Below are 16,088 nucleotides of genomic sequence, written 5' to 3'. Positions count from 1 at the left end.
CCCCCCCTCAATAGCATGCGTGGTGTGAACGCGAATGGGGCTTTAGTGGTAGCAATGCGGTGCGGCACAGAGCGTTAGAAACCACGGTAGACACATTTTCTCTGCACACATCTGCACTACAGAGTGGTGCGTTGTCACCATCGCCATACATAAAGAGATGTGCAGGGCCAAACGGGGCACGGTTATTTTATCTTTCATGTTGATGTATGAAAGTCGAAGTGTGGAGGTATTTAAAGTGGTGATGAACGTTCAAGCGAAGCACAACTCACCCCTCCGCCGATTGACAGATCATGTCAACAATGGCTCTACTGCATTGGTGCTTCTTGTTTTCTTTGGGCCGGATGTCACCGTTTCAACGCTGGAGTGTCAACGTGCTGTGTAAGTGCATCCATGGCGCACCGCTTTGGTATCAGAAGTGTGGTGCTGTTCATCGATAGACTGCAGCACGCGCCCCGAGTCCGCTAGATGCAGATGAAGGTTGTCGACCATGCGAATTGGCACGGTGCTGAACAGCGCAATGGAACGATTGAGGAAAAACACCTTCACGACCACGTATCCACGCTACAGATCCCGCAGAATGGAGACACTTAACGGCCTCTCATGGGCGCGTGACGCACTGGAAGTAACCGCTGGTGAGGAGGAGGCTTCGGGGTCGCTGATGAAGATGAGCATCCCGTACATGTTCAAGGTGTCGTGGAGTCATCGAGTTCTTTTTGACGGTCTGCAATGTGGCACTTTTGCTTTGCGATGACACCTGGGCCGCCATCGTCGCTGATGGCATTTCTAAACAGCATTAAAAAACCATCCTTGCACACATTCTGTCGAATCGTGAGCGTTCCTTGGGTATGGCCGCTGTAAAGCATGAAGAAACAATCAGGCTTTGTGGAGAAAGTCATGTCTGGCATCCACTGGCGTTCAAGACACCTTCGCTCACAAGATCATGCATCGATGGCATCACGTATCGTTGAGTCGCCCAAAGCAGAACTGTTATTCTTCAGGTCAAGGGCGTGCAATGCAGACGACACACATGAAGGATCGCGGCCCACGATGCATTCTCACGCTGATTCTCTGCACATTTAGGCCGCGTGGGGGAATGCGCGGTGGTACCATGTGGACTCTGACACATTGTGGAGACACGATCTATCCCATTCTCCTCCATGTGCTGTGTGCTATCAGTGAGGGCGGCGAATAGTCTCCGTGGGGCGCTAGGGTGCGCCTGCAAAAACAGGAGAAGGTCACAGAGCCGCCCTCTCTGAAAAAAGAGTGAGTAGAAAGAGTTTTGGCCTGCCTAATAAATATATGCTTTGCGTTATCTTTTTAATTGTTGGTATATTTCCTCTTCATATCTCTGAAAGATGTGGTTGTCAGGTTCACTTCTGCGTTTGCACGATCGAATCCGGATTCTTCCTCGGGACCTACTGCCCCGTTCACTTCCTCTTTCTTCTGTTAACAGTGACATTTCTACTGAGCATACCCCGGTCTGTGTGCGTGAGTCTATGATGCTTCTATTTTTTTTTTTTAGTGAGTATGATATTCCTTTCTTCATTTGATTTTTTTTTGTTCGTTACGGTCATCTACGTGGTGCCATTGTGAGCGAAACAGATCCGCTTTGTCGCTCTTGAAGCAGAGGCTGGGTGAATGTGCATATTTGCTTTCTGGCTGCCACTGTCTCCTTCACGCCAGACCCTGAACTTTCTCCCCACTCCACTCTGCTCCCGTGTTCATCATTCAGTATTTATATGGTTACACGGCAACTTCCATCTTCGAATTTGCTTGCTGCCTCCTTCTTTGTGCTCTTGTCACTACGCTGTCTTTCATCTTATTATGTGGCTTGCTGTTCACCACTACCGCACGCAAGCAGTGCAGATCCAAGGCATCTGACTCAGTGCGTGGTGCGTGATCGCTGAGGGAACGATGGTCCAGTAAAAGGGCCACAGGTGTGTGTGTGTGTGTGCTTTCCGTGAATATTTAGAGTTGAGCCTTCGGGTTGTGTGTGTGTGTGTGTGTGTTTCGAATTCGTTTGGCTGTGAATCACTTTCCACGTGCACGTACTCCGGTGGCCACGTCAAAGGCCCTTCTCGATCTCTCTCTTGCTTCACTTTGTTTACTCTGTCGCGCACGGCACACTAAAGGGCGACGAAGAAGTGCAGAGACGGCAAGAAATAGGAGATAGCAAGCGTCTCTTCCTCTTCGTGTGTGCAGCGCCGTGGTTTCTCTTCCTTTGTTCCGGTACATTTCATTTTTGAGTCTCGAACTCTTTCGCGCAGTCACGAAAAAAAAAACGTCACTTGCACGGTCGGGCAGAACCGAAGCGCGTTGCAGCAGTAATACTGCTCCCTCGCTGCTTCGTTTTACGTCGATGGAAAGCACGGCTTCTGACACATTGGCCGTGCTGAGCGATGATGTCTTGGCGCAGATGAGCCGTGAGGAGCTTCTGGAGCACCTCCAAAAGATTCAGGAAGCGGCACTCTCGCAAAACACGAATCTGNCGGAGGAGGAACGCCTCCGTATCCGGCGGCGGCGCAGCAGTGTCAGCCTGCAGCAACGCATGGGTGGCGAGAGCAGCAGCTCCCGTCATAGCAGCCCGCGGCAATACTTCCGTGCCTGGCGCAACGGCGAAGAGTCGGGGGGCGCCCAGCCCACGCAAACGCTGGGCTCCTCGCAGAATGAGTTCAGCACGTCTAAAACACACAATGGTGAGACGACGTCGCTGCTCAGCTTCCTCAGTGGCTTCGCGTCGACGCAAGCGGCGGGTCTCCCCGATCCGCTACCTGTTGCTAACGCCCTGTCTTTGCCAGCGCAGTTTTCGCGTGACCGCTACTCCTTCTCTGCTAGCACGCACAGTATGGCGGTACAGGCCCCAGCTCGGCTGACAGATAAACTGCATATTGCTCGAAACGAAGAGGGCAATAAATGCATCAATAATTATCAGGTGATCAAGGAAATAGGACGTGGAAGTTGCGGCAAGGTGCAGCTGGCCTACGACATGGAAAAGGACAATCTGGTAGCCATAAAGCAGGTTCGGCGGGCTGAGACGAAGCTGAGGGTAGGTGGATGGACCTCCGCACAGATGCAATTCAGTGCCCTTCAGCGTGAGATCGCNGTGATGAAGAAGATGCGACACAAAAATATTGTTCCCCTATACGAGGTGATTGACGACCTGAATGCAAAGAAGCTCTACCTTGTGATGATGTACGTAGACAATGGACCAATTGGTCGCGTGCGATGCAGTCCTAATGGAGACATCACCGCAGAAGTATGTACGCCCATCCCGGCAGAACAGTTAGTTGTGTACGCCCGTCAGATTCTTGCCGGGCTAGAATACCTACACGATCACAAGATTGTACATCGAGATATCAAACCAGAGAATATATTAGTGGATAGGAATAAACAGGCTTTTTTGGCTGATTTTGGCGTGGCGGAGGTATTTGAGGTGAACAACCGTGAGCTACTGGAGCAAATAATGCAGGAGAGCATGGCAGCCAGCAGAACTTTTGGCGGGCAGGGCCAAGGGGCAATGATCCAAGGCACAAAGGGCACCATGCTTTTTATTGCTCCAGAGCTATGGAAGGGTGACAGGTCCTATGCAAAGCCAGTAGATATGTGGGCGATGGGAGTCACATTGTTTATTCTACTTACTGGCAAGTTGCCATTTTGCACCCTCGACGATATCATGAATCCGGATCTTCCTGTGATACCCACTGCGTACGGGAAGGAGTGGACAGAGTTGCTCTGTGGCCTGTTGCACCGCGATCCTAGCAAGCGTCTCACTGTGCGTGAGGCTCGTAGCATGGTGAAGAAGATGCACGGAGGACAATCTGGCGAAAATAATGACCATAAGGAGGCTCACTTGGACGTGACAGAAGACGACGTGGCGCGAGCTCTGACACTCGCCCAGAACCAGAAGGATGAGGATGACGTTGAGTGGTTACTGGGCCAGCACGGCGGCGAGAGTTTTAACGACCGGTCACCGCCAGATGAGGGTCGTGAAGTAGAAGAGTATGTTGGCATCAACTACGGTCTTCCCTGGGTTATGTCTGGCAGCGGCGAAGACAAAAACAACAATCCTTCAACCGATGTATCGGCACCTGTGGAGAAGCCCGAAGAGGCCACCCGCGCAGAGGAGCCTGCAAAGCCGACCAGCCCCTCAAAGCGGGTACCGCAACCCGGCGTGCAGGGAATCGTTAAGGGGGAAGAGAAGCCGATCATCATGGCCAATAGCGGCACGTGGCGCACTACGGACGCGCCGCTGCACGTTTCGATGGAGCTGTCGAGACGCGGCCTCCTCGCGAACGCTGAGGAGGCGAATAGCACCGCATGTGTCTCCAATTCACCGCCGGTGCCGCAGAAGGAGGTTGCGGCAAAAGATCGCCGCGGAAGAGGTGGCATTTTTGCGAGGCTGCGGGAGGCGTTGTCATTCGCCAGCTCCTCGAAGCCAAAAAAGAAGAGGGAGTGAGGGGGGAGGAGGCGCACTACAATGTACATGCACCCCTGTTCTGTTTCTTGATTTTTGGGCCACTTCTCCATCATGGAGATCTTCTGTGGGCGTGTGCGCCCAAAATGGATTCCTGAACGAGGCGGGGCGTGTGGGAGTGAAGGCGAAAAGAGTCCTCAGACACCGTCCGTCCATTCTTCCCGCGGCTGTGCCCCTCACATTGCGTGTATTTGTAGGAGATTTGTAGGACGTATGACACGAGAAAAAAGCGAAAATGTATAATTGATTCACACTCCAATATATATATGCTATGCGGCGGTGTCTCTCACAGAGCGACATCAGCCCGCATGTACACCCCACTTTCATTTGCTTTCCACCCTTTCCGAAGGGAAGAAAGGTGCTTACATATACGCACCCACACACGTGCAACCTTTTTGTCGTTCTCCCTCCGTCCTTTGTGAAGAGGAAACAAAAACCGGAATATTCAGATTGGAAATTGATGGAAAGAGAGAGTAATGAGGCGTATGCATCGTGTCGTATGCGCAAGGGTGGAATATTTCCGGTTTTTTTTTTGTCTTTTTGGAGGTTCCATTTTTCTTCATTGAGTGAGGTGGAATATGTGCTTGTGATTTCTTTTCCTCCTCCTTTCTGCAGCTGCGGGTGCCGTGTGAGTTATATTTTCTTTTTGTAGCCTGTTTTTTTTTTTCTGCTGGCTTTATTCCCCCACTCCATATATCTCATTTTCCGCTAGATGTCTTTTCCCCTCCGTTGCTCTCGGCCCACACAAACACTCATCTTTGCGGGAGTATTGCGTGGTTCCACTGCTAATGCGTGCGGAATTTGACAGAAGCACGAGAAAATTTTCCGTTCCTTTCTTCTTGCCATTGTCTCCGACCTTTGCCTCGAGAGTGCAGCAGCGGGTGTGGAGGACACGCGCAGAGAAGTAATACGTCTTCCGCGCCTCATGCGCTGTCGTGCTGGTTGCTACCATGGCAAGTAAGATAGAATGGCCCCATCCGCCGTTGTCATCTGTTTTCTTTGTCGCAGCATTATTGTTTTTTGGTGGAGTGGATCGCTATGTACAATTCCGCTTTCTCCCTGCCTTCCTCTTTCCAGTGCAGATTCTTGCCACGCCCATTTGTGCTTCTGTCGTGATGGTTTGTGCATATTTTGTGCTTTATACTTTGTCGTATTGTCCAATAGCTGTAGCAGCAAGTGAGGGGGAGAGAAATGGAAAGTAGTGGGGATGTGATGATGATAGGATACTTTGAGCTGAGCCCCACAAAAAGAATAATGAGGGAGAGACAAGCAAGCAGAGTGTCAGGCTTGAACAGAAGGAAGTGTTAGTCTATGTATTGATGCAAGCACCGCAGTTTTGCTTCATATTGGATCATTTTCCTTGCTTTTATTATTATTATAATTTATCTTTGCTCTGTTGCTGTTGCACTTCTCTTAGTGTGTGTTCAGATGAGAAAGAGAGGCTGTTCTTGCTGTTGCGTCCCCGCATGGAATGTATAATGTGTGGCATGCACACCCTCAACGCCGGGGTTCTCTGCATTTCTGTATTTTTCTGCTTTCTTCCCTTTTGTTTTCGTCTGCGTATCTTAGGCGAGTGAAGATGGGGTCATAAAGAAATGATGATGATATTGTATTAATGAGGATAACGCTGCCGGTTAACGTCACACGTGAGTAGGACAATGAGCAATAGGCTTTATTGTGTGCCCCTCCTGCAACACCAACAAAAAAAAGCGCACGCTCCCATTTCCCTCTCCCTATCACCCCCCAATATGTGTGCGTGTGTGTGTGGTTGTCTGCTCAGCGCTTCACACCCCTTCCGCTCACGACAGAGCCGGTGTGCCATGCATTGGTAGGCGTTTCTTCGACAAATGCCTCTGCTCTTGTCCGTGAGGTGGTGAAGGTGCGGGTCTGTGTTGTTGTTGCTACTTCTGCTTCTCTAGTTGTTGCCGTCGTTTTCAATTGTCTTTCTTCGCCCGGTTCTGTTTGTTTCTCTCCCCTCCGAGAGGAGAGTGGTAGTGTAAAGATCATTGTTTTCTTTCTCGGGTGGCTTGCCACATGCTGCGCACTGCTCTCATTGTCTCGGACGGCCGCTCAGTCTCGCGTGCATATCGTGTGGGCCTCACGCAGCAGCGTCGCCATGTGCGGTACGCAAACATCCAGGAGGCGCTCAAGCCGCAGTCGGGGCAGAGCGCAGGGCAGATGTCTATCCTCAACGAGATCTGCTGCAACCCCGACGCAGAGGAGGAGCGCCGCAAGCCGATCTTCCGCCACGAGGTGGCCCCGCGAGGGATGGGGAAGAACTACCTGCGCACTATGTACCAATGGGGCTTCAACTCACTCACACTCTTTCGCAAGACGAATGAGGACCCTGGGCCGTGGTGGAATGCCAACAGCAGCACGCTCGTTTCAAACTGGTCGCAGGTGGGCGATTACGCTAACGCCGGCATGTGGTCTGGTGTTTGGCGCTACACTTATGGCGTGGGTGAGTACAACCTGCGTCCCTACGAAGTGCGGGGCCGTGCGTGGGGACGCCGCTTCAACAAGAAGGGCGCCTTGGCTATTGATTATTACTACAATTGTAGCAATAGTAAAGAAAAGACGACGAGCCCGCAATACCTCATGTTCCCACATACAGCTGAACACCAGATGCACCGCCGTCTGAAGAACCCACAGCTCCCTGAATTCAAAGATATCGACGCGCTGCATGGTAAGCGCATCCTGCGGGAGATCCAATACCACCTAGGGCAGGGGCTGCGCTTCTATCTCATCGATGGGGTGTTTGGCAGCCATCCGGCCACGCAGACACCGTACCGGATTATCACTGACAACCCGACGCACGCGTACTTTGCATCGCTCGCGTCCATACGCAAGTTCAATTACGTGGCTCAGCAAGAGATCATGCTATCCAAGCGCATTACACAGTCGCCTATCGATGAGTGGGGCTGGCGGCGCCCTGGTGTGCTGGTGTACCACGCCCCCGGCTGGGACTTTGAGAGCCCCCGTATTGTTGAGGAGTTTGGTGGCCCGCGCCCGCGGGATTTGGGTTTAGAGCATCCAAAGTTCATCGCTATGGAGCCGTACAGTATTCCCATGAAGGCAGTCATCGCAAGTGAACCAAGCTGCGACGCACTGCTGGATGTGGCGGCCTTCCTATGTGCTCGATGGGGCTTCTACGCGGACGACAAGGGATTTCTCACTCTTGCCGCAGAGAGCATTCTGAGTCCAGATGCCACTAAACTCACGTTGATCGTGTGCAGCTCCGATGCGGAGGCCGACATTCTGCGGGCATCGCCGTACATCTTCGGTGCGCGCCATCACCGCATTGCAGACGGGTGGGTATCCCGTGCGTGGGACGTCGTGTCGGCGCCGAAGAACAGCGTAAACGCTGACACGCATGACATAGTGGAGGAAAGCTTAGGCCGTGTGCAGAAACCACTTCCAGGGCGCATTGGTATGCCCCACGCGCGTTCACACCGCCACTACGGCCGTCGTCATGTTTCCGGTTTTGGTTACAAATTGCCCCACACCTACACGGAAGATGCGGCAACCAAGGCAGCTGCAGGTGGGCATCTCTTCGCCGCACCCGCCAAAAATACACTTGAGTCACACCCCATTCGTCCAAATGCATTCAAACTTTCGTCAGTGAATATCATCGTGATTGGTACTGGTTCGGATGCTGCCAAGGTTATCGCCGATGGTCTCTTTAAGAAGAGAATGCTTTACGCTGAGCCGGATAAGCTACAAGAGGCACTTGGCACTATGCTGAAAGAAGCAAAGAATGTGCGAATAGTTGAACCAAATGCGGCAACGGGTGAATTGCAGAAACTTGCCAAGACTGGCTCTACATAAGGAGAAACCTGGACAAAGAGGGGCTGAAGCGGAAGGGCGGTGGTTTCAGGAAGTGTTGGGGAGGGATGAGAGAGCGGTTTTCCTTTACTAGAGTAATCCAAGCGGTGCCAGGTCATGATAATAGTGAAGGTATTATGAGTGAAGAAGTGGGATGGAAACAATGGGGGTGGGGGAGGTGAGGGCGGGGTTTTATAGTAGTTTAGGGAAGGAACTATTTCCTTCAGTGAGTGAATGAATGAAAAGGAAAGGGAAGATGAAGCGGTGATGTTGTCGCTACATCTCGTGAGTTTTAGCCGCTGTGAAGAATAACAAGCAAAGGGAGAACGAGAGTGGTATTTGTGTGGGTGCGTTTGCAGCACCCCTCCTCGGGAGTTGTGTAGCATTTATCGACCGTTTGCTCTGGCGTTGGTACCCCAGGCGCGAGCTCCTTCACACTACCGCCACACCACCTGACCACTCAACCTTTCTCGATCTGTCAATTCTGTGAAGAGAGACGTTTAGCGTAGTCACTGGCGAAGGGAAAGAGAAAGGAATCCAAAAGGCCTATTTTCAGCCCACATGGATCCCCGGGGCGGCGGCGGCAGCAGGAACGGTGGCAAGCCATCGTCGGGTGCGTCAACGTTTGCCGACAGCGCCTATCATGCGGCGGAGCGTCGAAAACGGCGGCAGCAGTGCGAGACGACGCGGTGGTCCTACGAACTCCAGGACATTCCCAGTAGAATACGGAGGATCCTCAATGATGTGAATATCGGCTACGTGGCTCGCTTGACGGTTGTCTGTGGGATCACCTGTGGCATGTCGTATGCCCTCTATCATGCGTTTCTCGTTCGCTGGCAGGAGAAACGACCACTGGCAAAGCGATCGCGCTTCGCTCCACTGGTGCCGGTGACGTTGCTTGAGAAGGACAAACTAGAGGGAAGTAACATGATGGTACTGCGCTTCGCACTGCCCAACAGCTACGACTACTGCGGCTACGAGCCGGTGAGTTCCGTACGGGTGACTTCTGGCATTCTGCGTGAGCTGAGTCCCGTCAGCCGGTGGTACACACCCATCAGCCATCCCGATCAGCGGGGCATCGTCGAGTTCGCCATCAAGGATTGCGACCCAGGTCGCATGGCAGCGCGGCTGCGGCGCCTCGAGCGCGGCGATCGTGTTTATCTTGGCCGCTGGATGAAGGAGTTTCCATATAGGAAAAACACATATGGGGAGTTGGGCATCGTTTGTACTACCTCAGGTGCCTCCATTGCCCTGCAACTGATGAACGTGCTCGACAATGACAAGAGCGATAACACGAAGGTGCGTCTCTTGTATTGTCATCACACTGCAAAGAGCATCCCGTTTCGCGACGTGTTTGATGCTTATGCCAGCCGCAACCCGGACAGGATATCCGCAAAGTATGATGTGATGTCGTTGGCCCGTCAAACATTGGCTGACGGTGTTAATCTTGGCGAAAACTTCTTTCTTGGACACATTGACCCTAGCATAGTAGAGAAGGCGCTCCCGCCTCCCATCACGATTGACCCCAAGACGGGGAATGTGATACGGCCAAATATCCTCATCTGCGGGCCGCAAAGCATGTTGTTGCCTCTCTGTGGGCGCGTGAGCTCGCTTGGTAATTACTCCTACTGGCAGGGTCCATTTTACAAGTATTGTGGCTTCCTGAAGGATATGGGGTACATTCGCAGCCAGGTGTACAGGTTTGGCGTCTCAACCCACATGCTAGCCAACCAGTAACGAATGTGTGGGTGCTGAGAGGGGTGAATGGGAATGAAATCTGCCCTATGTAGTGATTGCAGCCTTTGCATGTCGTTTTGTCTTCACAAAGATGCACGTTGGTGAGTGCTATATCGCCTTGGGGTTTTTGGTACTGATGTCCTTTTTTTTTTTTGAAGGTTCTGATTCTTTCAGATTGCATCCAATTTTTTGTCCTTTGTATCTGTTTTTTATTTTATTTTTTCTGTTCTCACTCATGATGCCAGCACATTGCGCGCCTCGACTCATTGGTGAGTTAACCCAAGTCGTTGGGTGGGGATAAGATAGCTGTGGTGCGACACGCTTTTGGGGGTCTGAGGGCGCCGTCGCGGCAATGACGACGTGGGCCGCTGTCATTGACCGCCAGGTCCTCCTCCGCAACGCTGCAGAATTTCAACCCATAGAATGTCTCCTCGTTGCCCATCGCACTGCACAGAACCAGTTACTGCGAATGCAACAGCACCTCAAGGAGTTGGGTCATGAAAATGCGAAACTGGATGAAAAGAACAAGGCTCTCGCACAGCAAGTGCGCATGCTTGAGTTGGCGGCAGCTGGTGTCATTAATCGAACGGCTCGCGAAGAGGAGCTGGAGGCAAAGATCGCCCAACTGGAGAAGAAGGAAAGCGCTGCGCAGCAGATGCTGGACGAGAATAGCCAATTCGAGGCCCAGAGGCTTTCAGAGGAAAACAAGAGTCTGCGGCAGGACCTGGCACGTCTGAAGGAGCAGGAGACACAGCAAGAAGACGTGCTTCGGATGATGAAGAATGAGTACGCAGCACTCAAGCAGGAAAATGACCTGGTGCGGCCCAAGCTGGTCACACTCATGGGCGAGCGTGACCGCTACGTCAAGGATCTGCTGGCGACCAAGGATACCATTGCGAAAATGCAGGATAAAATTCTGGAGTATGAGGACGAGTTGAATAGAATGCGCAAGGAACGGCGCATCAGCAGCGGTAGCGGTGGTGTAGAGGAGACGGCGAGCGCCGAATGGCAGATCGCTGCAACGTCGCGAGCGAAGTCCAATAAGACGCCCGTAGCCAGGCACCGAGATGTGTCCAGTAGCGCTGATGTTTTGCCACCAATGGGGGTCGCGTACACCATCGACAACGCGCACGGTGATCGCCTGCTGTACGCGGCATGTGCGGCCAATGGGGGGCAGTGGCTTATTTCCGGTGGCGCAGACCGCATGATTCGCCACTGGGAAAGCGGCACTGGTGCGGTGCGGCGCAGCCACTCTAGCTTCAACGTGCCACTATCTTTGGACAGCACGTCACATTACCTACTGGCCGGCTGCGCAGATGGCACGGCGCGGTTTTGGGACACAAACAACCTGCGCACAGTGGAGCTCACAGGACACAGTGAAAAGATTGTGGCCGCGTGCCTCTCCCAGTCTGCGCACAGTGCCTTCACCGCGAGCTCGGACCGTACAATAAAGCTGTGGGACGTCCGAAGCAGCGCGATGCAACGTACAATCATGTGTCCTAGTACCTGCAATGATCTGTGTGTTCTTGACACCCTAATCATATCGGCGCACTACAATGGCAGTATATGGGCTTGGGACCGCCGCACGGCCGGACGCAGCACGGAGATCAAGCAGGCCCACCAGCAGGCCGTTACGTGCATCCGAATGGACCACAGCGGTCAGCGCTGTGTTTCGTTGGGGCGTGATGGCGTCGTGTCGGTGCGGGACCTCCGCGATATGAGCCGTGAACTCTTCCGTGTGGAGCACGAGGACATACGTATCTCGACAAATCTCGCGCGACTCGCGCTGAGCCCGGACGGAAAGCTCTGTGCTGTGGGCAATATGCGTGGCGCAATACTTTTTGTCTCACTCGATGATGGCAATATCCTCCCAGAACGGCTGACAGAGGGGCACCAGATGGCTGTCCACAGCCTCGTGTGGACTCTGTGCGACACGATTCCGCTCCTTGCATCTATCGGTGACGATAAGCGCATAGTCGTTTGGAAGTAAACCTTTTGCTCCTGGGGGAGGGGAAGGCAATACGCGCCCTGCTGAGAGTCAGCTGATGTGCTTGGCCCGTGCGCAAGGGAAATGTTGTTTCATGATTTTGTTTGGTTGTTGTTGTTTTGGTTTCGCGTCGGCGTTACTGCAATCCTTCCTTTCTTCATATCTTCACTCTTCTTAGGGGTTCCGGCGATGATGAGGAGGTTCTTTTTATCCTCTCTCCCTCACACGGCGAGAGCGAAGTGGAAGTGTCTCTGGTGTATCATCTTCGCGTGGGTCCTGTTGACAGGGGTCGTCGGCTTGCTGCTGTTTGAAGGCGATATTCCGGAAGGGCTTTCCACGCAGCCGATGACGCTGGGCCCGCAGCGGGACTCGATTTCACTATCGAGAGAGGAGGGGCTACAGCGATTCACGATTGTGTTGCTGGTGTACAAGGCACCCCGCTCCACAGCAAACACGCTGCGCAGTCTAGCAACCAGTGGGCTAGTGTACTACCCCAGGTTCCACGAGGTGCTTATCTACAAGCAAATGCTGGACCCGACCCGCGTGGCGGCGGAGGAGAAGCAGTTTGCCGACCTTGTGTGGAATGGGAGCAGCAACACCGCTTCGACAAATCGGCGACTGCGTGTCATTGGAAGCGAGAAGAATGTACCGGTGCCGGAGGCGATGGCCGCGGCGGTGCGGGCAGTGGAGACGGAGTACGTGCTGTACGTCGAGTGCGACAGGCCGGTGTACACATTTCCGTTTGGCGTGGGCGGAGCTGCCGCTGTAGGCGTTCGAGCCACGAGCACCACTGAAGAAGCGGTGCGCTCGTACGTCGCCTCTATTTTGAGCGTAGCGCTTCAGTACCTCGATGAGAATCGTGCGCATGTGTTTAGACTGCAACTGTACGCTTCACCACTTATCCGCAATGCTTCGCTGCCGCTGAGGCCGCCGCCGCCGCCACCGCCATTCCCTTTCACTGCCGGACCACGCGCGCGGAAGCAACTGACAGCGGAGGGGCTTCCGCTGGAAATGTACGGAACAACACCGTATGAGTACTGCCACTTCTCCCCGCGACTTAACGATCCATCAGGATTCTGCATGCAGAGTGCGAAATATCGGGCAAGGTATGGCTCAACATTCAACATGGCGTATTGTGGGCACTGGCGGCGCTTCATTGACGGCGAGCACCGCCACTCAAGCCTCTGCGACGCGCTGTGCGCCAAAGAGTGGATTACAGCAGTAAAGGGAGACCAACGTGTCTCAGAAGAAATAAAGGTTTCCCCCTTGTGGCAATTCTTTGAGGACGCACGCCGTACTGCTGATGCTGATGACTCTGTGAGCGGATTGGTGACCGGAAACAACAACCCCACCCGCGCCGAGCCATTCATTTTACGGCTGCATGGGGTAGATGCGAGCAATACGTCGACACCGCACGGCTTCGCACACAACATCCTCTGCTTCCCCTCCTCATTGTGCAACTGGACGAACCAGCCGGCACTATACCGGCGTTCGTGGTTTCTCAAGTTCGTAGCCGCGCGATGTTTGGCAGGAAAACGACTCTGCGTTGGCCTCCCAGGCCGCGGCTCCGCGGCGTTGCTGGAGCGCTTTGTGACGGAACTTCGTCCGTGGCGACATAGTGCCGTTCGCATTTGTCTAACAGACGGTCTGTTCATTCATAACGAAATTGACAACTAGCGTGACGGCCTATCACCATTAACATTCATTGTACCACGGTAGCGTGATGATGAAGGGCACTATGGAGTTACCAGCAGCTGCTCTTTTGTATTTTGTTCTCTCCATGTCCCTTTTTTTCCCGCTCTCTCTTGCGATTACAAAGGGTAAATGACGCCATCGCATGATGTGGGCCTCCATGGCTCTCCCGCGGTAACGCACCACCCCACGGCTGTTAAACCCACCTCGCAGTGGAACACAACGGCCTGTAACAGCTTTCGGAGCAGCAGCAGCAAAGGCGGCAGCAACGCCACACAGGAGATTTCTAGTGACATTATGACTCGCTACGAGCGCATGATTGCGGTGCTGACCGCACAGGCCCTATCGCAGCAGGAGGAGATCGCGCAGCTTAAGAATGCTATGTTCAACGCAGCCGGACTCTGCAACGATGGTAGCGCGCCAGGGAACAACTACGTAGAACCACCGACACGCACAACATCGTCGCGTATGCTCGACAACACGCGAACATTCGTCGAGAGCAAACCACAACGCACCGCAACTAGGGGCAGCGGGACGCGACGGATGCCGAAGGGTTGGCGACGCCGCATAGAGGACCACATGGTAGGGCTGCTAGAAACGCACATGCGCTGCATGGACGAGCGCTTGGCACGGTGCCTGGTGGAGCGGTTTCGGCAGGTCACACGCCAACACGTAATACGCTCAGTGGAGAAAGAGGTGCTTCGTGTCCTGCACGAGAAGCCGCTGCCCGTAGCGGATGTGGAACCACGAGATGTTTCAGTTGATCCCACGGCTACGCCGCAGTGCAGCGCAGCTCCGCCTCAGATTCACGTGGCGAACGAAGAATCTGCGTGGAGGTCTGTGAAACCTGCAACTTATATGGGAGATCAGCAACAGAATCGGCAACGACCACAAAGAGTTATCGAAAACGGTGTCCCAACGGAGCCGCATGTATCTACTATTGCCGGTGATCCGTCATCTCTGTCAGAGTCGGCTGCGTCGCTCCTTCGACACCACGATCAACTGCTGCTAGAACAGCTGCAGCGCCGTGTGGCAACGCTGGAGGACCGTCTAGCTGTCGCTGCGACGTCATTTTCCTCTAAAGGCACGTCGCCGCCGTCGCTAGCAAATGCGACGTGTCACCTCAACGGTCACAGCAAGGACGACGGCAACAGGACGCATCTGTGGTTCTCCTCACGGTCGCCGACGAACTCCGCGAGTGACGATGTGGGTGTGCTTGTTGACGTCTTTGAGGGGCGGAAGCCGCCGACAGCCGTCCGACTACTATCACCGTGAAGACATTTTTTTTTTTTGGGGGGGAAGGGGGGGTTCGGGTGGAGTCTGTTGTCTCCCGCCGCGCGCAGTGCGCGCCCCCGACGGCTCCCGGCATAGAGTGGAGGTGGGGACTTGAATAGGCATCATGAAAACGGCACCACAATGCTGCTGTTGCGAGATGTGGGAGCTGGTAAAAGCGTTGACTGCGTTATCATTGGTATTTCTCTCCTGTTGGTGGAAACTGCTCTTGTTTTATTAGTTTCCTTTTCACATTCAACACCTTGAAAGGAAAGGGAAGGAGGGGAACTGGCAAGAATGCTGGATGACGCATCCCCCAGCAGCGGTGCTGACAGCAATGCGCTCTCAGTGGAGTTTCTCTCCACCCTTGACCGGCGCGCAGCGACTGCGATTACTGAGCTGAGCCGCGCGGTGAAGTCACACCAGGAAAGCCACAGCCACCGTACCCACGGCGCTCTTGTGCTTGCTGTGGCGGCAGCACAGCGCGTGGAAAAGCTGCTCGGAACCGTTAATGAACAACAACAACAGCACCAACGTGCAGGACACTCTGCCGTTGTCCCGCTTTCCCTACTCGTACAGCTGAAGAGCCACCGGGCGGCTATTCGTCGCGCTCTACCCACCGCTGTTGCTGCAGCGGAGACGAGTGGATCAGATGGCACGGCCGATGCTGTGAGCGCGCTGCGCTCACTGATGCACACGCGATCGCTTTTGGGCATTGAATTGCGCAAAGTGCAGGGCGCCGTTGACGAAATAGCAGGAAGCTCCGCGTCGCTGGATCTACTCCAGACCTCGCTGCAAGACGTCAATGCTACGGTAGAGATGGCGCAGCGACTGGTTCGAAAGCTGCTGGTGGTGAAGTCCACGGACGACATCGTGTTGCGTATCTCTGCGGCCGTGTATATACTCGTCGTGGTATACATCATGGCACAACGAGTGTTTGGGTTCTTCCCAACGAAAATTGGCTGAGTGAGTGCCGAAAGAAAAAGTGAGTGCTTTGTTTTCCGCGGGTTGCGGTTGCTTTTGTTGATGTTGTTGTTGTTGAAATGAATGAGAAAGGGTGTGTTGATTATTATTATTATTCATGTGTGTGTGTGTGTGTGT

The 16,088-nt window shown here is 53.7% G+C and overlaps 8 protein-coding genes across 8 annotated transcripts; all 8 read left to right on the top strand.

The window, feature by feature from the left end:
• Positions 1-517: 517 nt before the first annotated feature.
• Positions 518-751, top strand: DQ04_00881110 (hypothetical protein; the record flags this gene model as incomplete). Its single annotated transcript, XM_009309861.1, has 1 exon — positions 518-751. The coding sequence occupies one exon, from the start codon at positions 518-520 to the stop codon at positions 749-751; it is 234 nt and encodes a 77-aa protein (XP_009308136.1).
• Positions 752-2,359: 1,608 nt separating this feature from the next.
• Positions 2,360-4,456, top strand: DQ04_00881100 (putative protein kinase; the record flags this gene model as incomplete). The annotated part of the gene is made up of 1 exon (XM_009309860.1): positions 2,360-4,456. The coding sequence occupies one exon, from the start codon at positions 2,360-2,362 to the stop codon at positions 4,454-4,456; it is 2,097 nt and encodes a 698-aa protein (XP_009308135.1).
• A 2,052-nt stretch (positions 4,457-6,508) lies between these two features.
• On the top strand, positions 6,509-8,302 carry DQ04_00881090 (hypothetical protein; the record flags this gene model as incomplete). The annotated part of the gene is made up of 1 exon (XM_009309859.1): positions 6,509-8,302. The coding sequence occupies one exon, from the start codon at positions 6,509-6,511 to the stop codon at positions 8,300-8,302; it is 1,794 nt and encodes a 597-aa protein (XP_009308134.1).
• A 558-nt stretch (positions 8,303-8,860) lies between these two features.
• DQ04_00881080 (putative NADH-cytochrome b5 reductase) lies at positions 8,861-10,036 on the top strand (the record flags this gene model as incomplete). Its single annotated transcript, XM_009309858.1, has 1 exon — positions 8,861-10,036. One exon carries the CDS (start codon positions 8,861-8,863, stop codon positions 10,034-10,036), a length of 1,176 nt encoding a protein of 391 aa, XP_009308133.1.
• Positions 10,037-10,388: 352 nt separating this feature from the next.
• DQ04_00881070 (Protein tipD) lies at positions 10,389-12,026 on the top strand (the record flags this gene model as incomplete). Its single annotated transcript, XM_009309857.1, has 1 exon — positions 10,389-12,026. The coding sequence occupies one exon, from the start codon at positions 10,389-10,391 to the stop codon at positions 12,024-12,026; it is 1,638 nt and encodes a 545-aa protein (XP_009308132.1).
• A 342-nt stretch (positions 12,027-12,368) lies between these two features.
• On the top strand, positions 12,369-13,700 carry DQ04_00881060 (hypothetical protein; the record flags this gene model as incomplete). The annotated part of the gene is made up of 1 exon (XM_009309856.1): positions 12,369-13,700. One exon carries the CDS (start codon positions 12,369-12,371, stop codon positions 13,698-13,700), a length of 1,332 nt encoding a protein of 443 aa, XP_009308131.1.
• Positions 13,701-13,847: 147 nt separating this feature from the next.
• On the top strand, positions 13,848-14,990 carry DQ04_00881050 (hypothetical protein; the record flags this gene model as incomplete). The annotated part of the gene is made up of 1 exon (XM_009309855.1): positions 13,848-14,990. The coding sequence occupies one exon, from the start codon at positions 13,848-13,850 to the stop codon at positions 14,988-14,990; it is 1,143 nt and encodes a 380-aa protein (XP_009308130.1).
• A 294-nt stretch (positions 14,991-15,284) lies between these two features.
• DQ04_00881040 (hypothetical protein) lies at positions 15,285-15,953 on the top strand (the record flags this gene model as incomplete). Its single annotated transcript, XM_009309854.1, has 1 exon — positions 15,285-15,953. One exon carries the CDS (start codon positions 15,285-15,287, stop codon positions 15,951-15,953), a length of 669 nt encoding a protein of 222 aa, XP_009308129.1.
• Between the last annotated feature and the right edge of the window lie 135 nt (positions 15,954-16,088).

Source organism: Trypanosoma grayi (genome assembly GCF_000691245.1).
Source record: "Trypanosoma grayi strain ANR4 Tgr_88_V1, whole genome shotgun sequence".
NCBI classification, from domain to species: domain Eukaryota; phylum Euglenozoa; class Kinetoplastea; order Trypanosomatida; family Trypanosomatidae; genus Trypanosoma; species Trypanosoma grayi.
Note: the sequence above shows the minus strand (reverse complement) of the source record. Positions and strands in the feature narration are given on the sequence as shown.